Raw genomic sequence first — 27118 nt, forward strand, 5'->3', positions numbered from 1 at the left:
AATGTTCATCAACCTCAAATATATGACACATATATGAAATTAGATAAAAGGAAACTACTAGAGATAGTTTAAAAAATAACAGAACTTTTGGGGGAAAAATTAAAATTCCAAAAACTTATAAATCCTGAAGGCTACAAAAGGCAGTAACCAGCCATCCCAGCCAAATCAAAACAGAACCAGCGGCCAATTCTTTTATCCTTTGAAGCCTTTGTCTTCTAAAATGGCAGTATCAGCCTGCAATAACCTATTTTCAACTCTAGCTTTTCTTCCTAACAAAGTCTCCATTTTCACCAAAACTTCTCAGTTCATCACCGCTTTGAATGGTTCCAAAACGAGATTATACTCTTGCAAAGTAAGCATGAGCCTAAGAGCCGGCATTGTTGGTCTTCCTAACGTCGGCAAATCAACTCTCTTCAATGCTGTTGTAAGTTTTACTCATTTTTGAACTTTGGGTTTTCCATTTTTTTCCCCTTCAATAGAACAGGTAAGATAGATTTTGATGAGTGATTTATTAAATTTTGAATGAAATATTGTAGGTTGAAAACGGGAAAGCTCAAGCTGCGAATTTTCCGTTTTGTACTATAGAGCCAAACGTTGGGATTGTTGCAGTTCCGGATCCTCGACTTCATGTTCTTTCTGAACTCAGCAAGTCTCAAAGAGCTGTCCCTGCTTCTATTGAGTTTGTTGACATTGCTGGACTCGTTAAAGGTGCCAGTCAAGGGGAGGTAAAACTTCTTGTAATATTTGTTTTTGTTGCTATGGTACAATTTTTTTTTTCCATTGCAACAAATTGCATTTCATATGTTAGCAAATTTTTCTCTTTAACACTATTATCTTTGTTTTTAAAGATTCTGTTGCAAGTAGGTTCTTAATTTCTTATCTGTTATTAATTGTAGGGTTTAGGAAATAAATTCTTATCTCACATCCGTGAAGTGGACTCCATTCTTCAGGTTCTTTTCCACCATTTACCTGTGTTCTATTGTGCATTTGCATATGTTCAACTGATTGATTTTCTTATATTTCTTTACATGGTGTCATTTAAATGGAGCTTTCCTAATAGGAAACAAAGGATAAATGACGAAAGGCATACATATGCTAGCACAACCATCATTTCGCTATCTAAAATTAATGGTGCTTCGATCTTGTAAACTTTCCTGAGAGGAGTTTAGCTTAGGCACGAATGCATACTATGCTCTGTGTTAATCAGTACCTCACTTGAAACATTAATTCTCTGGGCGCCTACCTTTCTAATACTTACCCAAGTCTGAATGAGTATATATTTCAATCTCAGTAGACCAATAACCTTGGAAGCACAGATATGGATACAGTACCGCATGACAGGATATGGACATAGAATTTTCTAGAAGAATAGGACGCAGGGCATGGACATAAAAATGTAAAATTGATGTTTTTCAATCAAATATAAGATGCAAATAGCTCTTCAGTTTTTTAAAATCAATTCTGAATTTAAAAGCTTGAACCTTAAAAAACTCAATGGCACCAAATAGCTCACACTCAAAGGCCAAAGCACTGGAGACTGCTCCGTATATTTAATAATTAAGGAATCCAACTAAAAATCCCTGCCCTGAACGATTTCTGACTCTTTTAATTGAATCTGAAATTATTCTTTTGGAGACTTTGTTGAATTTTATGTGTTATCATTGTCCATTGAAAGCTGAGCTTCCTTATCATTAATTTTTATGTTTTGAAATAAAAATGCTGGTTTGATTACTGTTTCAGGTTGTACGCTGTTTTGAGGATAACGACATTGTTCATGTGAATGGAAAAGTTGATCCTAAGTCTGATATTGATGTTATCAATTTGGAACTTGTTTTCTCAGATTTAGATCAGGTATGCCCAATGGAGCCTTAATGCAACTTCTGCGTCTTTCTCGAAAAAGTGGGGATGCTGATTTAATAGTCTAGAATACATTACTATCATATGAGTGCATTGAAAACATCTTTTACAATGAACATTCTTTTTGCATGGCTTGTGCAGTGTCTGGTTTACTTGTTAAGATAATTTTAAGAAGAATTTGCTCATTTACTGCTCTCTCATACACTTGGGGCAGTATTGATTCAAAGAGATCTCTGATTGCGAAAACTTCCCCCCTTTTAACAAAAAAAGGGTGGACCTATTTTCTTAATTGATGTATTAATTTGAGAATCCTAGTTATATCTGATTGATAAAACACATCCCTCTGTTTAATGGCTTATGGTGATGTGAACCAAATTTCTACTTGTGTCTTTTGCATATCCATTGTATAATGTGGATACATACAGCTAAGCTATTCGCATACCATTGCATATTGCATCCTGTAAATAATATGCAGGTATACATTTCATATCAGTGTCAGCTTTTCCCAACATCTGATATGACATTAACTTTATGTACTCTCATATCCTTGTGCATGCTTGTGCTCCTTATCACGCAGATATTTGTTTACACACATTTATTCATAAATTCAAATTAATAATTTACTGTTCGTGTGTTATGTTTTTACTCATGCACTAATGGTCAATAAATTTGCTTGACTGTTCTTTCTTAATGAACCTCATACCTTAAATAGGTTTTCTTGAATGCTTTTTTCTCAATAACCTTTATGAACTCCTCTATGGCCTTAGTACCTTCCTTTGACAGCCTACACCCAAATGGGGCTATATGAAAGTATTGTATCTTTTATAACAAATGCAGATTGAGAAAAGATTGGAGAAGCTTAAAAAGGGGAAGGTGAAGGATTCACAATCTAAACTAAAGGTGAGGTTATTTTTCCTGTTCCAATTTTATTGTAAGTAGCCTCTTATCTTTTGCCTGTCGGTCTGTCTATATTTTCCAATATGGTGTTTGTTCGTGTTAGCATTGACTTTTTTAAAGTAATATTATTTTAGGAGGAAGCAGAAAAGTCTGGCTTGGAAAAGATTCGGCAGGCTCTTATGGATGGAAAGCCAGCACGATCAGTTGGATTAACTGACTACGAGAAGGATGCTGTGAAACATCTTTGCTTGCTGACAATGAAACCAATCATATATGTGGCTAATGTAGCAGAATCAGATCTCGCCAAGCCTGGAAATAATCCCCATGTTAACGAAGTGATGAATCTTGCATCTGAATTGCAATCTGGAATTGTAACAATTTCTGCACAGGTTTGGTGATACTCTTGAAAAGCATGTTATAGTGGCAAGTAATACAGAGCTTTGCATGGTTGAGCCTGTTGGCAGATATTGATTTGGTGTCATCTTTCACTAAAATATGAAAATCTATATGTTCATATAATGCCTGTTGTTGATTGATGCTATATCAGCTATTATTCTATCATGCAGAGGAACTAAGGAAGCTTAACATTGCAGGTTGAATCAGAGCTCACCGAACTTCCATCAGAAGAACGAACAGAATATTTGAAATCTCTCGGTGTCAGTGAAAGTGGACTTGGAAACCTTATTAGAGAAACATATAGCCTTCTAGGGCTGCGCACATACTTTACATCTGGGGAGAAGGTGAAAAATACTCTCAGAATTAGTTTAACGGTTTTTATTTAATTCTATGAAAGTTAATTTCAAGTCTGCATGGATCTTTATTTGTTGCATTAGTTGAAAATGTTGTTCTTAATGCTGCAGGAATCAAAAGCATGGACAATACTTGCAGGTAGCTATAGCTATGCTGGTGTTTGATCTGTACTATGTGCAGGCAGTCTTTTCTTTGTCATGAATCTTAAATATGTGTGCCAATGTTGTCCAATTTTGTTCTTTCTTGATCAGGAATGACTGCTCCTCAAGCTGCTGGAGTCATTCACTCTGATTTTGAGAAAGGCTTCATTCGTGCCGAGACAGTAAGCACCATCAATAATTCTGTGGAAGCAGTTTATCATTGATTTTTATCCTTGTACGGTGTATGTTTTAGCATTGATCATGAAATGAAATATATGCTCATTTTCTTATAAACAACTTTCTTGTGCTTAATAGGTATCCTATGATGATTTCGTCGCATCTGGTTCACTAGCAGCAGCAAGAGAAAAAGGACTTGTAAGTTGTTCCATTGTTCTTAGCCTATAAACTCCGAATCCATGATAAATTTCTTGAATGGTATGTGCTTAATACCTAGCATCAGTTTCACTTTTGCAATTGGGAAGGAAACATTGTTTTGCATGTATGTATTTTGCCTCAAAATGATGAAAGTCTTCTTAGGTTTCTATCTTTGTTGCTCTGGTTCTCTTCATTTTCCTTGAAACATCCATGTCCAACGCACAACTAACATGTGTATGGAGGTACGATCCTTAAAGATCCTCCAAATACATGGAAGGACTTATCTGACATATGCTTATATCTGACACTGAAATCCAAATCGGAGTAATAATTTCCTATTATCCCTATCCAGCAAAACCTACATCAAACTTGTATTTAGTTTCATCTTTTCCCTCATTATTCTTTAGCTTCATGCATATATCAGCTACCCGCATTACCAAATTTTCTTCACCTCTCTCAGACTTAACGCTCTTATATTTTTTTTTTTCTGTCTTGCTTATATTGAACTTTCTGCAGTTGAGATCCGAGGGTAAAGATTACGTAGTACAAGAAGGTGATGTGATGCTGTTTCGTTTCAACGTTTGATGACTGTATTTCCGGAGCTGAAGGCAAATTCATCATTCTTTTACTTATCAAAGCACCAAACAAGAAATGTAAACGTCGATGGTTTTATATCATACAGCGGTCTAAGACCATGTTCAATATCAGAAATATAGCATAGGATTGCAATTATTCTTTCACCATTGCTAAACCGAGAAATATATATATTCAGAGATTTTGCTCGAAGAATTGTTTGTTTGTAATCCAAAAGTAAAACAAAGGTTCTTACAGCCACCCTTGAGTGTCGGGATTTGGAGTTCAACATTTATAACTTCTTCACTTAATGCAATTCGCAGTCTCGTTTAAACCAAAAACAAGTTAAACATCTGTAATCTCATTCCTATTCACAGTTGATTTAAACCCCAATATGTATTACCCTTTTTTCTTAACTTGTAATATTGCAGTCATAATGTGAAAAAAATCTAATTTCTGCTATTTTCTTTCTTACTATAGTTGTGTTTGTGTTTCGACAAATCTGAAATGCAATACGACCTTGAAAATGTTGAATATAATATCTCATCAGAAAATTGAACTTGAGAGCTTCTGAGACTAATATGGCAACGTACTATCCTTTTCTTTCTGGCCAAAAGGCAAATTACCATCTAAAATGCATTTAGCTTAATTTAAATATTTTTAATATGCTAAAAGATTAATGGTGTAATATTCTTTTTTGAAATAATAGGGTAACCTAAGTAATTACAAATCAAACTATGAAAAAGAATTTGAAAACCAATTTTTTAGCCGTTGAGCTCATTTCTGACCACTTGAAAACTTATCTAGTTATTTTTTTATACACTGAATTAATTCAATGGATAATGCGTATTAGATGCAGTTAAAGTTTCAGAGCTTCCTCATGAGAAGAAATATTCTCTGGTCGAGTTCAAAATGGGAGACATGAGAAGCTTCTCCCCTGAGTAGCATTAGAAGCCCTCCATATGAAACATAGAGCTCCCTGAAAATAAGAGCGGATATTTAATTCTAAGCTCAAGTAAGGAGACTATAGAAGCACAAAGAGTTCACATCATGTAATGTAGTGTAATAGCAACAAGTTCAATACTCTTGGATATCAAGTCAGTAACTGCAGCAATCAAGAAGCAATAATGGTGGAATATATAAGATACTAGTGAGACACAAAAAGGTAATGGCTAACTAGGTTAATAAACATACGCTTTAAGTCCTTTGCCTGAAGCGTCATCTGTTATCTTGTATAGCTTCCCATGCATGACATACTCGTACTTATCAGCAAGAGACTTCCTTCCCTGTAAAAGAAGTCCAATTTGTTAGGTAAATGACAACAAAAAATTGCATATCTGAATGATAGAGGTTCCTTTACATATATACATGTAATATATAGCAACATAGAGCTAATAAGCCATGGCAAACTCAATTTATGCTAATTTTCTATTTTACTTCCAACTGTGATAATGTTTTCATATATGAAGGGCAACTAGAAACAAGATACAAGATGACATACAAAAATATAGGATTTTGGTGTCCTAGAAACATACTTTCGGAATAGCTTTAACGACAGGCAAGATGGTTTCACCTAGGAATCATATTAGGGATACAAAACACCCACTAGAACCAAATGGAAACTGAAGCATAGTTCAAGTTTGCACTCCCATAAGAAGTGGATGTGATAAATGCTACAATCAAACTCAAGCCCTGGAAATAATAGTCATGGTTATCTGAATACTTCTAAAAAGAAAGTATTCTGTTGCAGCAAAGAGATTAGAAAAGAGTGCTAAACGTTAAATTTCATCTGTAAGAAGACTACCGGAGTGTAATAGCCAGATTCAGGAGTTCCATCCAAATTCAAGGTGTGAGCTAAAGCCATTGTGAATTTGTCACCAACATGCATGGGGTATATCTCTGTATTCACATCTAGGTGCATGAACATGTCACAGTTTTGGCTCCGTGCTTCAATTCGAGTAACTGCATGATTTACAAACATGTAAATGGGAAGTACTAATAGAACACTTAAACTAGAGCAATTATAAGTGCATTACAAGGATGTTGGTGAACAGACTCACAAAGCATCTCCCAAGTATTATAGCAAAGAACCAGAGTGCTTTCGTTCATGGGAGAAGCATTTTTGACAATATATTGTTTGCTCAGGAGTTGGTTAGAGGATATGGTACAAGCACACTTTCACCAACGTGTGCTTTGAAAGTTGATCCTCCAAAAGTGTTTGATTCAATCAATTGGGAGTTCATAATGACTATTCTGGCAGCTTTTGGGTTTCCTACATTGTTTGTAGATTGGATAGGAAGTTGTGCTACAAATCGAGGTTCTCAATCTCTGTGAATGGAAGTTTGGTGGGTTATTTTAAAAGTGCTAGAGTAAGGCTGGGGGGATTATGCTATTTGTCATTGCTAGAAATGTTCTCTTTAAGATACTAGATTTAGCAGCAAGTCATGGTCTGTTTAATTACCATCCAAATGTTATAAAATAAAGCTGACAAACTTAAGTTTTGCTGATGATCTTATTATTTTCTCCAAAGGGAATCAGGATCTATTATAGGTATCCAATGTGTGCTACATCAGTTCTATAATTACTCAGGATTGCAGTTGAATTCTACCATCAGGGAATGATCGAGCTGGGTTCCTTTCCTGTTAGGTACCTTGGAGTACCTTTGGTTACAAGAAAGTTGACAGAAAGTGATTGTTCCCAACTGATTGAGAAGATAAAAAGAATAATTCAGGAATGCAAAGCTAGGCAGCTTACTATGCTGATAGAGTCCAGCTCATACAATAAGTGCTTTTCAATTTACAGAATTATGGTGTAGACAATTTGTACTTCCGGAAGCTGTCATTAAGACTATTAATTAGCTTTGTGCCAATGTTTTTATGGAAGGGGGAGAATGTGGCTGCTAAGGGAGAAAGGGTGGGATGGTCCGTAGTATGTAAACCGAAAGCTGAAGGAGGCTTAGTGAGGGAGTTAGAAATCTAGAATCAGGCCTGCATCATGCAGCAACTGTGGACAGTTCTTATTCAAGCAGGTTCTCTTTGAATAGCATGGATAAGGGCCTGTGTGCTTAAGGAAAAACAATTGCTGCAGATTTCACCTACTTCAACAAGTAGTTGGAGTTGGAGAAGATTGCTCAAGATGAGATGCTGGATTGGGCAAATGATTGATCTTCAAACAGGGGATCTTGTTATTTCAAGACATAAATACCCTGTTAGCAAAATCAGGAATCTGGAATGGAATTAGAAGTAAGGAAGAAAAAGTCCCTCGGAACAAGCTGTTATGGTTTCCTTTTCATATTCCCAAGTACTCTATGGTTGCCTGGATGGCAATCCTCAACAAATTACCCACAAGAGATAGATTGCGGGCAAGAGGGATGCAAATTGATGGGAGTAGTAATCTGTGTCATGCTAAGATGGAAACTAGAGATCACTTGTTCTTTGAGTGCACTTACTCAAGGCAGTTCAACAATACTCAGACAACTGAACAAGAACTTCTAACAAGAATAATCGATATGATATGTTCTGGGCATGGCAGCAATAATCAAAATAGGAGATGCTGTAAAAGATATGATTTGTATAGCTTGGGGTATAAGGGATACTATTTATTGTTTTTTATTATTTTTTGGCAAATTGGCCACTGTTATACTTGTGGCATAACACCGCCTCTGGATAAATGAAATACACAGCCAATTCATCCAAAAAGAAAGTTCGATCGGTACCATTTATTCTTCTTTCCAAGAGATATGCAGAATTAAAACTACTCCATATCTACCACTGATAAACATTATTCCTACAAAGGTAGTACTCCGAATACTTAAGCTTTGCCATAAATTTTTTCAAATGGCATATGAAGAATAAACTAAGCAACTATATAAAAGCTTGACATCAGCATAATTGCAGTATTATCTTATTTTTCCTGTATAGCTCACGTATCTATTTTAGTTTTAGATTATTATCAGGGAAGTTTTAAACAAGTTTGATGCCATTCAATAATAATAAAATAATTGGGAAAACAAGAAATACTCGCAATAGAAAGCTTTCATGCTTAGAAAATTACTTTATCACAACAAAGGTAAGTTGACAACACATACATATACTGGCAAAATATTACAAAGAAAAAGGGGGACAAAACCCAAAACGATTAAATTATAAAATGATGAAAAAAAAAAAGCGAAGGAAAGATTAAAGATTTGACCTTTATCAAACTTTTTACCATCTGGGTCAAGCTTATCAACCACAAAAATGTCCTCGAAAAGTATTATGCTTGACATCTTCAGCAAATTTTACTCTCTACACTAAATTCACAGCAAAAAAGACTTTAAAAGGAGTTTAACAATGAGAGTGGCTCTGAATGAGAAGGGAAGGGAAGGTTATGTTGGTTTATGGAAAGCCGGAAACCATGCATTCGGATTCGGAACAGCTAATAAACTTATATTCTTAAAATTGGTAAATATGTTATAAAGTCCCTCTATTACACCTCAAATTGCATTTTAGTTCTTCTAGTAATAAATAAATAAATTAGTTCTAGATAAACGAATAAAATAGTCACTCCACAAAATTTGTGCAGTTAAATTATTATTTTGGTGTTTTATAAGAATGGATAATAAATTTAGCCTTAAACTTTTAAATTTGTATTTAATTTGGTTCTTACTCTTTTATTTGAAGTAAATTAATTTTAACTCTCCATTATTAAGTTGACACTATTTTGTTGTATATGTCATATTAATAAATAAGTTAAATTTTATAAAAATAATAAATAAAAATTTTAATTCCAAAAATTCTAAAAATTATAAAAAATCGTTAATAAAAATTACAATTCCAAAAACTACAATTCAAAATTGAAAAAAAAACTAAAAGTTTTAAAGAATTCATAAAATTATAAAAGTTTTTCTAAATTTCAATAAAAATTAAAAAATTTAAAAATATTATAGAAATGCTAAGGAATTTTATAATTTTTTAAAATTTCCAATATTATGGAACAAAATTAAAAATCAAATATATATTTTATAAAATTAATTACATCAAATGGTTCAAATATTTTTATAGGTCAATAATATTCCCACAGTTTTACTCTTAGATTTACCAAAACCTTTATTTATGTAAATTTAATAATTGAAAATAGGGTTTAGTGATAAAGATTTTAATTTTACCGTAAGTCTCCAGATCTTGATGTTTATGTTTTGAGACAATAGGCTTGTCTCGAGAGTCTAGATTGAATTTTCTATAGTTTAATTTCAATGTTTTATATCTCGAGATAATGTCACTATGTCTTGAGACTTGCCACCTTACATATCTAGAAATGCATGAAAATATTTTTATGGTCTCGAGACATGTTCTTGATGTCTTGAGACATCAATGCAGAAATATAGAAAAATGACATTTCAAATCATGCAATTGATCCCCTAAATGCACCTAAATATGTTCATTATGTAACCAAACTATTTCATACATAATTGACATACCATAACAAGTCTAAAACATACATTTACATTACATATAACACATTAGATCAAAATCTCAATAGGCATAAGCAAGTAGAATGTATAAACTATGTATAAGGCATATAAAATCACTTTCAAAATTCATCATAAATGTAAGCAAAAGCGGAATATGGTATAAAAACATAAACTACATGAAAACACCGAAGTTCAACATTAAAAGACATAATCGTTACCTAGAGACTTAGGTACATGCCATTTTATAAAAGACCTAACATACAAACTCAAGTAATAAGATCACCAAACAAACTTGAGAGTACTTTAGACACTTGAAAACAAAAACAAACTATATGCACACTAAGCAATAAAAAGCTCAATAATGCTAACATAACCAAAATTCTTAATATAATAATGTTAAGCGATTAAACATGCTAAATGCTAATGTAACATAAAGTTCATTTTTTATGAACATTATAGAAACATTAATCATCATTTAGCAAGTCCTATTCAAGAGCAAGTCAAACAAAAATAAGATAAATAACATTCTCACTTAATATTCAAATGATCACATATGTCAAAATCGTCAACATATCATATTTAAAGTTCATCATACATCATAGAATTTTAGAAAAATTTCAAGCCCTATTAATCAAATGCATAATTAAGCAAGACACATAGATTAGTGCACACAAGTACTAATATAAAAGTGCGCAAATGCCTAATGAAATGCATACAAGTGTCAAATTCTTCCTCCAACACAAAGAAAATTCTATGACAGGTCAACTATGCTCAAATTATTTCTAACATTGCTTAATAGGACAAATAAGATTAGAGAAATTTTTGAAGTCTTTTAATGCCACCAATTATCGAAAAATGTCATTTATAATTAGTTAATATTTATACATTAATACTTTCATATGACTTTCTTAAATATTTCCATGACTTACATCACAACTAAACCAAACATCAAAACAATCATTCTTTAAGCCACACACATATAAGATATATATTACCAACATTCAACATTATCAACGATTTCTAAGTTACATTACTTAAAACAAAATTATATCCACAAATTCAATTAAGTTAGCACAAATCGAAAATTGTCAAAATTCGGCAACCTTTCTCCTTCCCTTTAGCCCTTGAGAATTCAACCACTTCTTTCGCTACAATTAACAATCAAAATAATGAAACATAGTTATAAAAATATACTCAAGTAGTAACTTCACCTAGAACTAAACATGAGATAAGCGAGTATCAACCAATTAATTAACCAGTTAGAGGTCGGGAGGTAATAATTGGTTAATTAATAGCTAATCTACCCTAAAACCCTAATCTGAAGTTAATTACAACCCCTGAAACGAGTTAATCTTCCTGAGTGGTTTTATCGGTTTAGTCATTTGTTTATTTCATTATTTATTTATTTCAGTTATTTAATTTCTATTCTTCATCTATTTTATGATCTGTCGTAATATTGAATTTAATATTACTATTTAGACTTATTATTGTAAAGATATTCTCAGTAGATTTAGTCCATCCTCCCTTTGGTATGATTCTCGGAATAGTCTCCTATGTTTTGTTGTAACACAAATACTATATTATAATTTGACTCGTATACTTGCGGACACCATCGATTTAATTATATATATTTTTGGCGTGATATTTTTACTATAAACGATAACACATTTATAGACGGTCACCTCCCCATTTAAGGTTGGAATAATCCCTCCAACGGGGATTGTAGGTATTTGAATAGGGATATCAACCTTTATTACCTATGTAGCTTGCTTTTTCTGGTTGGTTTTCAAAATATGGCTCCACTCTCGTCGACTTGACAGTCGTCTCCAAACACTTCAGCTTCTTTAGGATTCATTAGTATCAATCATCTTTGTTATTTTCGATTATAGCTTTTACCATTGGAGGCTTTGATTTGTATGTGAACCTTTCATTGGGCCGCATATAAAAATTCATAGCCATATTATCAATGATTTTGTAGGATCGTTCGTACATGTGGAAAATGATAGATCCTTCGGCTACTCCGTCTAGGCTGGACCTAATATTATTGTCAACACCGTTGTAAAATATCTGAATTTGGAGCCACGCTTGTAGTCTTTGGTGTGGGGACTTCTTGAGCATCGATTTGAAATGGTATCATGCCTCGTATAGGGATTCACATTCTTATTTCTTAAAGTTGGCGATTTCTCGCCTAAACTGAATGGTTTGGCTAATCGAGAAAATTTTGTGTAAGAATTTTTTCGCTAAATCATCTCATGTGGTGATGGAACTTGGTTCTAATGAATCGAGCCAATCAGCTGCATTATCGCACAAAGAAAAAAGAAATAATCAAAGATGCACAGTATCATTGGATACTCTGTTGTATTTGAAGGTGTCATACGTTGCAAAAATCACTTCAAGTGTTGGTTTGGATCTTCTATCATATTCCCCTTTAATTACAAAGTATTTTGGATAATCTGAATTGTGGTCATTATTATTTTAAAATTATTGGTGTTGATCGTCAGCTTTTCTATATTGTCTTGCACCTCTTTGAGTATGTCCTTTGATCCATTGGGATTTCTTCTTGAATATTTGCTTGTTACTCTTATGGATCGTTGAACAGCGGATTCTCCCAAGGTTGATTAATTACCACGGGCGGATTGGTGTTCATCAACAAATTATGGCGTCTAAGTATCTACTCAGGGTCTGGATATGGATCGGTTAGGGTGTTTCTACTTCGGGTCATAAACAACCTAAAAATTAAAAAGAAATTCAATAATTATAAATAATTAAAAATTTAAAAATAAAAGAAATAAAAATATTGTATCTATAGTCTTTAATGTTCCTATTTATCTTATTAATTGCAAAGATATTTTCTAGAGTTAATGTCAATATCTCCCCAGCAACAGTGACAACAACTTGACCGCCTATAAACGTGTTATCGTTTATTGTACATATATCACACCAAAAATATATATAATTAAATCGACGGTGTGTGCAAGTATATGAGTCAAATTTTAATATAGTATTTGTGTTTATAACGGAACACATAGAAGTATTTCGAGGATCGTACCCAGGGGAAGATGGAATAAATTTGTTAAAAATTTCTTTACAATAATAAGTCTAAATAGTAATAATTAAATCCTATATTACGACAGATCATAAAATAGATGAAAATTAGAAATTAAGTAACTAAAATAAATAAACAATGAAATAGACAAACGACTAAACCGATAAAACTAATTAGGAATATTAACTCGTTTCAGGGGTTGTAATTAACTTTGGTTTAGGGTTTTAGGGTGGATTAGCTATTAACTAACCAATTATTACCTTCTAACCTCTAACTGGTTAATTAATTGGTTAATACTTTCTTTCAAAAGAAGTAGCTTTAATAGTTCTGTTTATTTTAAGAAATACGATGATGGTTCTTTTGTATATCTACTCTTATAAGTTAATAACATGTTGATAGCACCCAAAGATGAAGGAGAGACAAGAAAGGTTAAAGCCTAACTTAGTAACTAATTTGAGATGAAAGATGTAACACCCCTTACCTGTGTCCAACACCGGGACAGGATACGAGGCATTACCAGACATAAACACAACAAACATACAAAATCGGGCCATAAAATTTCGTTCAAATTAAATTCATTCATACATATGCAAATTGTTTCTTATATGGGCCTAGAAGCCCAAAATAAACATTGAGAGTAATTCGGGACTGAACCAAGAACTTTAGAAAACTTTGGGAAAACTTAAAAAATTTTCATGAAACAGGGTCACACGCCCGTTTGGGTAGGCCGTGTAGTCACACATGCCTGTGTGGCTTGGGACACGCCCATGTCCTCAACCTGTGTAACTTTCTATTTATGACGTCATCAACACAATTAAGGTTGCATGGCCAAGTCACACGCCCGTGTGCTTAGGCCGTGTGGTGAATTAAATTTCAAAAATTAAGTGCAGACTTCACACGGCCTAGGCACACGCCCATGTCCTGAGGCCATGTCCTTCACACGGCTGAGACACACAGCTGTGTCTCTGCTCTGTGTTTATTACTGGGCATTCTTTTTGCCTAATTAGAGTGCAGGTGACACACGGCCGGATCACACGCCCATGGGGCAGACCGTGTGTCACACACGGTCTAGACACATGCCCGTGTGTCTACCCGTGTGGACAAATTCTAGGCTAATTTCCAAGCCATTTGCCACCCTTAAATGCTCACTCACTTATACATTTTTTATGGCATGCAACATAGCATATTTAGTCACTCAAATACTCACAGTCATGATTAATCCATGAATTTGAATTGTCAACATATCACATACTCAAACCATCATGCTTTCATATGGCATTCCATACCAATTTCATATTTATTCTTTCTTATAAACCTACCTTCAACCTACTCAATTATACCATGAACATGGTCATACCTATTAGTCCCAATTCATTCATTAAGCATATGTGCCATTTATCATATCCATTACCAACAAGCAACCACCAACCACATCACAAAGCATAAACACATTGCATGTATGCATAAATAATTAAGGTTACAACCCGAGAAGCAAATATAAGCCACATCTCATGGCCTTATACAAAATGAATCATAATACCATCATGAGCCAACTCATTTGGCTAATCAATATGACACATAACAAAATGACCAAATCCCCTATACATGCCATACTCAAAATGTTGAGACTAACTATACCCAAATGTTCAATTGATAGTGTGATCGAATCTCTGACGTCCTTCAATCCTCGAGCTACCTTGGTGACACTATAAAAGATGGAAAGGAAGGGGGTAAGCATTAAAACTTACTAAGTTCATATGCAAATAACATGCTATCTAAACGAGTATTTAATATACATTTAACATAATGAACATAAATTTGTATTTTATCAAATCACTTAAACTTACTCATCACATAAACAACCTTGTTATAAGTTCATAACATACCAATGCGTTACTCATGAGTTCGGTATACATACCTGTATCAACTCATAACATAATCTCTTACTCATTCTTCTTATTGACTTACCCCTTGGATCTTCTGTCAAGTTACTCGATAATTTACCCATTGAACACTCAGAATACTATTGGATACACGGAAGGCTCGCACATAAGTGTCACATACGTAGCTAAAGCTACCTCATATCACATAACACATAAAAGCTCATTCTCGAGCTACTCACGGGTCTGCTTATACAAGCTGTCGGTCAGGATGTAGCTACACAGGCTGCTCACACAAGCTGTCAGGTATCCATAACACATGTCGAACTACCCAGCCATCGTTAAGACGTACAAGACCAGCACCCGGAACCACATAATCATATATCACATATCTCATGAGATCTTAAATCACATGGTTTCTAGTGACATGTCACTTGTATCCTAAACTATTCCTAAGGTTCAAATGGGATTTTTCGATATCACATCTCTATCAAGCTTGCTCGTAATGTCGATTTCAATGTCCATAATACCAATCACTTACTCATGGAGTAATCAAAGCATAACTCATAATAGTATTAAAGAATTTGAATTCATATAATACTCAGACATTGAAAATATAACATAACATCACATTATTTGTATATGAGCTTACCTCGGTACAAAATGATGAAAACAAGCCCATTCTTCGTAAACCTTATTTTTCCCCCGATTAAGACCTGAATCACGTTTTTCTTGATCTATAATGCCAAATTTAACTTATGTAATACATATATTGTTCGAATCAACCCATAACTCATACTTTGATAAAATACCTTTTTACCCCTAACTTTTCACTTATTTACAAATTGGTCCTTAGGCTCGTAAAACGAAATGCATGCATTTTCTTTGTTACCTAAACCTAGCTGATTCATATTTCTACTCCTAGCAGCCCACATTTTTCTTTATTTCATATATTTACTACCCATTTTACAACTTTTACAAATAGGTCCTTTTTAGGTGTTATCCTGCAAAATCACTTTGTAAAATATGTTTATCACACATCAAATTTTCATATTCTTCCATTAAATATCAAAATACATGCAAGTCATACATGGGTAAAATTTTTAACATAAATCCTACTTCAAAATAAGGGTACAAATGGATAGATCACGCTTCAAGGATCTCAAAAATGTAAAGAACATTAAAAACGGGGCAAGGGTGTACTTACTATCAAGCTTGAAAAGTTGAAAAACCTTAGCTATAGAACCCTTAGGAATTTCGGCTATGGCATGGAGAAGATGAGCAAATTTTGCTTGATTTCCCTTTTTATTCTTTTAATTACTAAATGACCAAAATGCCCTCAAGACTTTTCTTTCAAAATTTTCCTATTCATGCCCATTTTTGTCCAAAATTTTAGAAATTGGTGAAATTACTCTTTAAGGACCTCTAATTAATAATCCATAGCAATTTCATGCTTAAAGCTTCTAGAACTCAAGTTTTGCAACTTATTCAATTTAGTCCCTAACTTCAAATTGGACACTTTAGGCATAAAATTTCTTCATGAAAATTTCACACTAACATGTAATCATATCATGGATCATAAAATAATCATAAAATAGTTATTTTTATTTCAAATTTGTGGTCTCAAAATCACTGTTCCGACTAGACCCTAATTCGGGATGTTACAAAAGATTTGGGAGCAGCAAAGAAGATATTTGGGATGGAGATTCTCAGAGATAAAAAAACATGTAAATTGTACCTAAGTCAGAATGGGTACATTGAGAAAGTTCTTCACAAGTTCAATATGCAGAATACCAAGCCTGTTAGTACTCTATTAGTAGCCCACTTCAAACTTTTGTCAACTTTGTCTCTGGAATCAGATGATGAGATTGACTACATGGCATGTGTTCCATATTCTAGTGTAGTGGGATCTCTCATATTTGCTATGGTTTACTCACGTCCAGATTTATCATATGCAGTTAGTGCAGTTAGTAGATACATGGCGAATCCCGGTAAAGAACACTGGGAAGTAGTTTAGTGGATTTTCAGATACTTATGAGTTTTTACTGATGTTTGCTTACAATTTTGAAGAACTAGAGATGGATTCATTGGATATGTTGAATCTAATTTTGCTGGAGACCTTAAAAGAAGATCTCTCATCGAGTATATCTTTACTATTGGAGGTTGTGCAATCAGTTAAAAAGTCACTTTGCAAACTACAATTGCTTTGTCTACTATGAAGCTAAGTACATGGAAATTATCGAGGCTTGGGAAGAAGCTATTTGGTTAAAGAAACTCTTTGGTAAACTTAATAAAGACCTTCATATCAGTACAGTGTTTTGTGATAGTAAGAGTGTCATCTTCCTTACGAATGATCAAATGTTTCATGTGAGGACAAAGCACATTAATGTTCGGTATCATTTTGTGTGTGATATTATTGCTCATGGTGATTTTGTTGTAAGCAAAGTTAGTACTCATGATAATCCTGTAGATATAATGACTAAGTCACTTCTTATAACCAAGTTTGAGCATTGCTTGGACTTGGTTAGTGTTCATTGTTGAAGAATACCCTTAAGGGGTTTTGTGGAAGAGGTGGAGAACTTATTCATTGAGAATTCGTGCCAAGGTGGAGATTGTTAGATTTGTGTAACCCAAATTCTAAGAGATTGCTTGCAAGTCAAGTTAAACAAAATATATTTTCTTTCTAGAAGATTTAGAATTTATTAGTATAATATATTTAACATTTATAAGCATAATATATTTGACATTGATTAGAATCAGGTTTTTTCAACCTATAAATAGATGTAGTCAAAACTCCTCTTGTATTCATTCGAATTTGACATTAGTGAATTTTCTTCTCACCTGCCTGTGGTTTTTTACCGAAAGGGTTTTCACATAAAATCTCCTCGGCAACAGTGACAAAACTTGACCACCTATAAACGTGTTATCGTTTTTAATATAAATATCACACCAAAAAAAATATATAATTAGATTGGCAGTATCCGCAAGTGTATGAGTAAAATTGTAATATAGAATTTGTGTTTACAACGGAATACATGGAAGTATTTCGAGGATCGTACCCAAGGGAAGATGGAATAAATCTATTGAAAATTTCTTTACAATAATAAGTTTTAAATAGAAAGAATTAAATTCTATATTACGATAGATCCTAAGATGGATGGATATTAGAAATTAAGTAACTGAAATAAATAAACAATGAAATAGACAAACGACTAAACCGATAAAATCAATCAGGAATATTAACTTATTTCAGGGGTTGTAATTAACTTCGATTTAGGGTTTAGGGTGGATTAGCTATTAACTAACCAATTATTACCTCCCAGCCTCTAACTGATTAATTAATTGGTTAATACTTGCTTACCTCCCGACCTCACTTTCTCAACCAGTATAGATTACGATTTACTCGACAAACTTATCTCTCGAACTCGTTTAACCTATGATTACTTCCTAGGGTTGTCAAACATATGGCTTAGGAATACGTAATTTAAACCAACTAATCTTATCGGGAAACCCTAAATCTTCTGCTAATCACATCCCCATCCACTCGTTAATCTCCCCCTAAGGGATTTAGCCACTCATGATATTCATAATTTCAAACTCAATTGAAGTAAGCGTGTAGATAACACGAATAAATCAGAAAAGAGAAGAGATTAGAATAATCCTGATTTGATTTTAATTTGAGAACAGAGTAACAGATCTCTTGATTGAAATAATCAAATCTTGTTGCTTTTGAAAGAGAAATAACTGAATACTTTGATATTATAAAATAACTCTTTGATTGAAACTGATTCCAAAAGGAAAGAACAAAGCGTTTCTGAAAAACAAAGGAAAACCTAATCTAAATCCTACTCCTAAACTATGAGGGTTTTTGAAGGTGTCTAAGATGACTTAGTTACATCAAACCCCTAAGGTTTTATTGTAGAAGTGTTGGCAACTCGAATTAGGTCTTTGGCATATCCTAAATCTTCGTATAAAGTTGATTATGCAAACTAAAATAACCCTGGAATACTTGGGCACCACGTTAGGTCTATGTCGGGCCATGCAAGGCCTATGGCACAACACAACAGGTATTTTGTTCCTTCTTTGTTTCGTGTCTTGCTTTCACGGCCTAGGAAGTTTGTGCATCACTCGTCCCTTACTCCCACATCCATTGGGCCTATAATTCATCATCCTACACACTCAATTACACAAATTAGAACTGCCTAGGCCTATGTCAGCCTAATAGGTCACAAACACTCACAAATGTGTTGAAAAACACTTATCTTACTAATATTTAATACTAACTACTAAATACTGAAAATGTAATAATTATTAATAAAAGTGCTAGAAAACAAGTGTAGAAATAGACTGAAATAATTATTACATTTGATGTTAGGTCAAGCACTGCATTTAAGTGCTTAATGAGGGCCCTAGTGCTTGGTGTGATAGTTAGGTTTCACCTTTAGTGCAATAAGTATATGATGTTCGATTGGAATCCCAAGTATCCTAGTGTATTTTGCTAAGGTTTGATAATGGCAAAAATGTTTAAAATTTTGCTAATAAGAGTTAGTAATGAACATGTCTTGCTATAAGGGAAACAAAGGTGATATGTGGTAAGTGTTTTAACTAATGATACTTGAAATTAAAAATGCAATGTGTTTAAATGGGCATGAGCAAAGTGCTATGGCTAAAAAGAGAAAGAAATGAATAACTGATTAAAAGTGGATCTAAGCATGACCAGTAATGTTATCAAACGGCGAAAATTGTGAGATAAGAACTTAACTTTAAAGTACCATATGAATTTCAAGGCAAAGAATTCAAATGATACATTTATAATATCTGTATTAAGGAAACTTAAAAGCATTAGTGAGTAACCCATTAATGGTTAAAATGACCTTTAGCTTAAATGAATGCTCTATAGAAAAGTAAAAGAGCTAGTTAAAGGTAATCGTCTTTTAAGTTTATAAATTGATTAAACTGAATGAAGTCAATCCTTTTAGTGAAAGAAATCATTAAGTGAAGAAAATTGAATTTCTCATTAATAAACGACAGATTAAGGTGAAACCTCATAGATAAAAAAAAAAAACATCATATAAGGGTAAGAAATGAATAACTAAAATATTTTAATGTATAACCACGAAAGTTCGATACTCGTCTTGAGTATAAAATATCATTAAAACTCGTGGCCAACATTTATTTCTTTAATAAATCTATAAAATATGGAAAATTAATTAATGAACTTACTTCAATAAATATCTTAATAAAAAATTTTAATGTCAGCGTTAATTTATAAATGGAATACCTATCCGAAAAGTTTGAAACCATTTCAATGAGAGATCACATTCCCATATGAGATGAGATTTAAAGGACACAGTGAATTTAGTTGTATTACTTAATATTTAAAGAATATAACTTTATTTATATTAAAAAGCTCACTATAGCATTAAAATTGGATCCTATTTATGCGGTGTCTTCGAGTCCATTGAAATCCTTGTCATAGTCGAACGTTCTATTAAAAAAAGGGCCGGGGGGTTGGGGAGGAAAGTCAAAGCAAAGCTGTATATCTCTAGTAATCTATGATTATAAAGTTACTAATGACGTATTTTTTAATACGTAGCATGCTGACATTTAGAGAGGTTCGATTTTGGTCCAGGTTGTCATCATTAAATTTATTTTATGGTTTATATTAATTTGAGTATTACTATACTTATTCATAGGTAGAGTCACTCAGTTAAGTTTGAATGTTCGTCTAAAATCTAAAAAAGTTTAGGTAAAAGTATAAATTCAAAAAATGAGTTTAGTCAAAAAAATAAAGTCCGTTTAAAAATTGAGTCGGGCCTCGAGTAAGACATTTTTAACTTTCGCTCGACTCGAATTCACTAAAGGAAAAAAATAAATTTTTTTTATTTTTTAATGCTATTTTCTTATTGTTTCATCTATTTTGTTACCATTTTACTATTATATTCTGCTATTTTGTTGTTATTGTTTGGATATTGTATAAAACTTGTTTTATTGTTAATTTTATTATTATTTTAGAGGCATTTGTTAATTTTGTTATTATTTTAGAGGCATTTACTTGTTAAGTTATATCTATTTTAGTGTTATTTAAGTGTACATATTTTTAAAATTTATTTTCAATTTGTTGGGAAATATTTATTTTTTTGTTTTAGTATTTTTGATGTATTATATATATTTAAAAATTATATAAAATATTATAAAAATTAATCTGAGTGGTCCAGTTCGAGTTTTAGAAATTTTATCCGGGCAAGGCTTGGCCAAAATTTTAAGCCCATTTTTTGGGTCGGGCTGGGCTCGAGCCTAGTTAACTGGCCTGAATTTTTAGTTGGGCCTGGCTCAAACCTGGCCCGACCCGTGAACACCTCTAGGTGCTACTGATCTATTCCCAATTAATATTATACATATTGAAACTAGATATGAGTAAAACCTATGATAGAATAGAATGAGTTTTTGTGGAAAATATGATGAGAAGTCTTGGCTTTTGTGAAGGATGGGTTTCACTAATAATGAGATGCATTAAAAGCGCCTCCTATTCAATTGTGCTTAATGGGGAACAAAGTGTAAGTTTCAAACCCACAAGAGGACTAAGTTAAAGAAGACCCACTAAGTCCATATTTATTCATTATCTGTGTGGAAGGTTTCTCAAGATTGCTAAACACTAAAAAAAAGGAAAGGAAAAAATCGAAGGAGTAAGGGTAGGGAGAGCAGGGTTATCGCTAACACATCTATTCCTCGCAGATGATAGCATCCTTTTTGGTAAGGCAACATTGGAAAGGGCTCTGGTGATAAGAGAAGTGATTAAGGGCTATGAAGCATGTTTGGACCCTTGATTTATTTTGACGAATCCTTGATTTATTTTAGCAGAAATACAAGTGAGGAAGACAAAGTGTGAATAAGAATCAATTGGGAGTTAGAATGTCTAATAATCCAAGTATCTTAGGTTAGCAACAATGGTCAGAAGAAAAAAGAAGAACGCGTTTACCAATTTAAAGGAAAGATTTATTAATAGAATAAAAGCACGGAGTACACGCAATCTATCAATAGGGGAAGGAGGTATTTATCAAATCCATTTTGTCATTCCAATTTACGCAATGCAGTGCTTTTTAATGTCAAATTCTTTATGTCGAGAATTAGATATTATGATGTGCAAATCCTAGCGGCGCGATTCGAAAACAAATAAAGGAATTCATTGGTGCAATTGGCGTTCTATGTTTACCGATTTAAGGAGCTATTATTTGAGATTTTAAGGAATTATGAAATTTGAATTTCAAAAATAATGTTTAACTTTCGAATAGAATTTTGTTGTCTACCTGTTCTTAGTATGCTAATATATATTTCTCTCTCATAGCTTTAATAAAATAAGGTTGATAATAAATGCATAAAATGATGTTCATAACAAATGGGAATGTATAAAGACTCTACAAAAGGACGGGAAAAACAAGAAATAATGATATGATAAATACAATCTTTATGCTTGGAAAACTTGGTAGGTTTTTTATAAGGTAAACTATTAAAATAGTCACTTTTGTTTGTCTCATGTTACATTTTAGTTACTTATGTTTGAAATGTTATGTCTTAGTAACTTAAGTTATCATGTTGTAACATTTTAATCACTAAGCCGTTAATTACCGTTAATGGTGTAACAGTAGGCTGATGTGTCATGTTAAATCATCATTTCAAACGAAAATTTTAGGTTAAATTATACAATGGGTCCCTATATTTTTTTTCGTTTTGAGCAATTTAAATTTTTTCTTTTATGTTCTTTTAACTTTCTTCTTTTTTATCTTTTTTTTTCAATTCTCTTCTTCTTCTCCTTCTGTTTTCCTCCCTTTTCCCTTTGAGATGATCTTCGTCGTTGATGCTCCATCTCTCCCTTATCCAACAACAACTCCTAGCCTGCTAGTTCTCATCCTTGCCTCTTATCGACACTTCAAACGTCAACCCCAACAATAAAAAGCGTTTCTTTTCTGACACTTTCGTAAGATGGGTCTCCGAAATCGCTGTTGGTTTGAACTTAGGTGTAGCCTATAGAGTCATTCAACTTCAGCTTCAAATTGGGGTTTTTTTTTTCAAGAAATCCTTTTTGTCTTTTTTCGAATGGTTAATGAAAAATGATGAATCTACTACCAATGATTCAAAAATAGTGTTTCATAAACTAGCCCTCTCTGACAATATCTCTAAGTTCATCTTTGGAGGTTATTTTTCTTCTTTCAAGTTTCTCTCAATCTATTTTTTCTTTTAATTAGTAGTAAAATGTAAAAATAAATTTGATGGTACATTTTCATTTTCCATTGTAGATGTGTATAAGAGGAAAGTTTTCTTTAACTATGAGAAGCGATTAAGATTGCGGAGTCCACCAGAAAAGGTAAATGGTTGAATACTTCATTGATTACATTTGGTTACTTGCCTTTAGATTGTAAAGATATTGTCTTTTGCATTGAGTTAGTAATTTGTATTTGGTTTTTGTATAGTATCTTGTAGATATTGTTGTTATTTACTCTTTGTTGCTTCTTCATATATCTTCATGCTTGCAGGCTTTTGAGTATTTTTTCTCTTTTCAAACCTCGAAAGGGGAACTGTTCATGAGACCAGTTAATCTAATGCGAGTTGTGGTTGTTGTTTTTCTTCCATCTGAATCCCACCTTGTTAAAGATGGCTATTTGACAGGGGAAAGGAAAGTTAAAAGAACGTAAAAGAAAAAAATTACTCAAATCAAAAAAATGTGGGGACTAATTATATAATTTAACCTAAAATTTTAATTTGAAATGATGATTTAACGTGCCATGTCAACTTACCATTATACCTTTAATGGCAATTAATGGCTCAATGACTAAAATGTAACATTTCAAACATAAGTGGCTAAAATGTAACTCGAGGTAAACAAAAGTATTTTAATAGTTTACCTTACTTTATATGCCTTTAAGCGAACAATGTATTCCAAAGATCTAAAAACAAAAAGGTTAAATTATGTTATTAGTCTTTGTATGTTATGAAAATTGTGGATTGAGTCTTTGACCTTTAAGTTGGTCATTGTTAGTCCTTATCTTTTCAAATTTTAAAATTTAAATCATCACCAAATAATAATTGTTAAATTTATTAAGTTTTGTTTATTTCTAAAATCTATTGGGAAAAATATTATCATATATCTAATGTCATGTTGGCTTGTTATTTTCACATTTTACTCAATAAAATCTAGTTAATGAATTAACGATTGTCATTTGCGTCAAAATTGAAAATTTAAAATTTGCAAAAAAAAAATAGGGACTTAGAATAACCCAATTGAAGAATATATACAATTGTGCATATAATATAGGACTAGTAATTGAATTGCACTAAATAAATTTAATTGTTATTGTTTAGAATAGGACTAAAATTTCAAAATTCAAAAAGTATAGAAACTAAAATTGATTGGTGTTAGAGTTGCGTGACTCATATTCTAAGAGATTGCTTGCAATTCAAGTTAAACAAAATATATTTTCTTTCTAGAAGATTTAATATTTATTAGTATAAGATATTTAACATTTATTAGCATAATATATTTGAAATTGATTAGAATTAGGTTTTTTCAACCTATAAATAGATGTCGTCGAAACTCTTCTCGTATTCATTCGAATTTGACATTAGTGAATTTTATTCTTCTTTACCCGTGAGTTTTTCCCGAAAGGGTTTCCATGTAAAATTTGTGTGTTCTATTTTTCTTTCATTTTCTTTGCGATATTTCTACATTGCCATTATCGACGTTCAGATTTTAACAAACTAGTATCAAAGGGTTTTTGGGTTGTTTGTTTCGATCACAGTAATGACGACAATGAAGTATGATATTCCGCTATTGGATCGGAACACCAGATTCTCATTGTGGCAGATAAAAATATAGATAGTTCTTGCACAGATGGATTTGAAGGATGCCCTGCTAAGGGTAGTTACAATGCCTTTGACATTGATGAAGGAAGAGAATAAGCGTAAAGATCGAAAGGCTTTAACGCAATTACATCTACATCTATCAAATGAAATTTTACAGGACGTGATGAAGGAGAAGACCGTTGCTGCATTATGGCCAAAACTGCTACAGTAGCTATGCATGTTGAAAACCCTAACTAGCAAGTTGTATGTGAAGCAACGTCTTTATGCTTATTTTTTTCAAGGAAGATGCATCTATGCATGAATACTTAACTATGTTTAAAGAAATTCTCTTGAACCTAGAGGCCATAGAGGTTCAGTACGATAAAAAAAGATTTAGTGTTAATTCTACTCTGCTCGTTGCCCCCCGTCTTATTCAACCTTTAGAGACACGATTTTGTATAGCCGCGAATCTCTCATAATTGATGAAGTCTATGCTTCTTTAACCTCATATAATAAGGTGCAACATCTTGTGGTTAGATTCGACTCTTAGTAAGAGGGTCTCATTGTTCGTGGGAGACAAGAACGAAAAATTGAGGATGATTGTGGAAGGACATAGGAACGAAATTTTCGCGATAAAACTAAGGGTAGATTGAGATCTTCAAATAGAGGTAAAACCTGTAACTTCTGCAAGAAGAAATGACACATTAAGTCTGAGTTCTATAAGTTGCAGAATAAGATCAAAAGGAAGGTGGCGAATCTAAAAGGAAAACAACTAGAACAATCTGGTGAAGCTAATATTGTAGAAGACTACAACAATGGTGAACTCCTAGTTGCTTTTGCCAACAACCTAAAGTGAGTGATGAGTGGATCCTTGATTCTGGTTGCACCTTCTATATGAGTCCCAATCTAGATTGGTTTACAACATATGAAACAATGTCTGAAGGTGTTGTCTTGATGAGAATTAATGCTTCATGTAAAATAGTAGGTATTGGCATGATCAAAATTAAGATGTTCGATGATGTCGTCAGAACACTTAGTGGCGTACGACATGTACCAAAATTTAAGAGGAATTTGATTTTGTTGAGTACTCTTGATTTAAAGGGGTACAAGTATATAGCTGAAAGTGGGGTTCTGAAAATTAGCAAAGGTTCCCTCATTATGATGAAAGGGTAGAGAAAGACTGCCAAGATATATGTTTTGCAAGGTTTAACTGTTACTAGTGATGCAGCCGTCGCTTCCTCTTCCTTGTCAAATGATGATATTACTAGATTATGGCATATGAGTCTAGTGTATATAAGTGAGAACGACATGACAGAATTGAGAAAAAGAGGGCTTCTTGATGGACAAGGCATTAACAAATTGAAGTTCTATGAGCACTACGTTTTTAGGTAGCAAAAGAAAGTTTGATTTATCAGAAGAATCCATAACACGAAAGGAACGCTGGATTATATTCATTTTGACTTTTAGGGACCATTTAAAGAGCCTTCGAAGAGTGGTGCTAATTACATGTTGACAATCATTAATGATTTTTCCAAAAAGGTTTGGGCATTCTTCCTGAAGTAGGAAAGTGATATATTTTCCACGTTTAAGGCTTGGAAAAATATGATCAAGAAGCAGACATGAAAATAGATAAAACCCCTTAGCACAGATAATGGCTTGGAATTCTGTTCTGATGAGTTTAATGAATTGTGAAAATCAGAAGGGATCGTGAGAAAGGATCATGAGACACTTGACATTTCGTCATACCCCACAGCAAAACAATGATGCAAAATAGATGAATAGAGCAATCATGGAAAAGGTTTGATGTATGTTGTCGAATGCTTGTTTATTGAGTCGTTTTGGACTGAAGCAACCTCTACTGCATGTTTTTTGATTAATCGGTCTCTGTCCAATGCCATTGGAAAAAATACTCCACAAGAAGTATGGTCTGGTAATCTTACTGATTATTCTGATTTGAAGATTTTTTGGTGTCCTGTATATGCTCATGTTGTTAATGGGAAATTGGAACCTAGACCCATTAAATGTGTTTTTCTTGGTTATAAGGCTGGTATTAAAGGATATAAGTTATGGTGTCCTAAAAATAGAAAAGTAGTGATTAGTAGATATGTTGTTTTTTATGAAACTGCTATGCTGCCTAACTTACCTCTTAAAGACTCTTCCAATGAAGACCAGTAAAGTCCAATCACATATGTGAAGTAAGTGGAGCTACAAATTTATCCAGAATCTACAATAGAGTCTATTCCTCATGTTAGTACAGAAACTCAGAGTAGAGTTGCTTCTTCACCATAATATTCTATTAACAATAATAGAC

The 27118-nt window shown here is 33.0% G+C and overlaps 2 protein-coding genes across 3 annotated transcripts; one reads left to right on the forward strand and one right to left on the reverse strand.

Moving 5' to 3' along the window:
• The first annotated feature begins 118 nt into the window (after positions 1 to 118).
• On the forward strand, positions 119 to 4936 carry LOC108449971 (uncharacterized). 2 transcript variants are annotated; one of them, XM_017747374.2, is made up of 11 exons: positions 120 to 424; positions 537 to 725; positions 897 to 950; positions 1741 to 1851; positions 2695 to 2757; positions 2889 to 3143; positions 3348 to 3494; positions 3615 to 3642; positions 3756 to 3826; positions 3960 to 4019; positions 4536 to 4936. In XM_017747374.2, exons 1-11 carry the CDS (start codon positions 221 to 223, stop codon positions 4602 to 4604), a joined length of 1251 nt encoding a protein of 416 aa, XP_017602863.1. In that variant the 5' UTR covers positions 120 to 220; the 3' UTR covers positions 4605 to 4936. The 2 variants fall into 2 exon arrangements, with proteins under 2 accessions (XP_052883646.1, XP_017602863.1); XM_053027686.1 differs by lacking the exon at positions 4536 to 4936 and having other exon boundaries at positions 119 to 424; positions 3756 to 3879; positions 3960 to 4013.
• Positions 4937 to 5231: 295 nt separating this feature from the next.
• On the reverse strand, positions 5232 to 8987 carry LOC108449972 (DNA-directed RNA polymerases II, IV and V subunit 8B-like). The gene is made up of 4 exons (XM_017747375.2): positions 8784 to 8987; positions 6397 to 6554; positions 5787 to 5878; positions 5232 to 5571 (listed from the first exon to the last, which is right to left on the reverse strand). The coding sequence occupies exons 1-4, from the start codon at positions 8857 to 8859 to the stop codon at positions 5460 to 5462; spliced, it is 438 nt and encodes a 145-aa protein (XP_017602864.1). The 5' UTR covers positions 8860 to 8987; the 3' UTR covers positions 5232 to 5459.
• Positions 8988 to 27118: the final 18131 nt, after the last annotated feature.

This window comes from Gossypium arboreum, chromosome 5, assembly GCF_025698485.1.
Source record: "Gossypium arboreum isolate Shixiya-1 chromosome 5, ASM2569848v2, whole genome shotgun sequence".
NCBI classification, from domain to species: domain Eukaryota; kingdom Viridiplantae; phylum Streptophyta; class Magnoliopsida; order Malvales; family Malvaceae; genus Gossypium; species Gossypium arboreum.

Bases quoted from the DNA above. Each gene is read 5' to 3' on its own strand.
- LOC108449971 (XM_017747374.2), top strand. From the start codon at position 221: ATGGCAGTATCAGCCTGCAATAACCTATTTTCAACTCTAGCTTTTCTT. The intron at 3,495-3,614 runs GTGAAAAATACT...TTAATGCTGCAG, and splicing joins ACTTTACATCTGGGGAGAAG to GAATCAAAAGCATGGACAAT. The intron at 3,827-3,959 runs GTAAGCACCATC...TGTGCTTAATAG, and splicing joins GCTTCATTCGTGCCGAGACA to GTATCCTATGATGATTTCGT.
- LOC108449972 (XM_017747375.2), bottom strand. From the start codon at position 8,859: ATGTCAAGCATAATACTTTTCGAGGACATTTTTGTGGTTGATAAGCTT. The intron at 6,555-8,783 runs GTCAAATCTTTA...TAAATCATGCAG, and splicing joins TGGTAAAAAGTTTGATAAAG to TTACTCGAATTGAAGCACGG. The intron at 5,879-6,396 runs GTAGTCTTCTTA...CTTCTTTTACAG, and splicing joins AATCTGGCTATTACACTCCG to GGAAGGAAGTCTCTTGCTGA.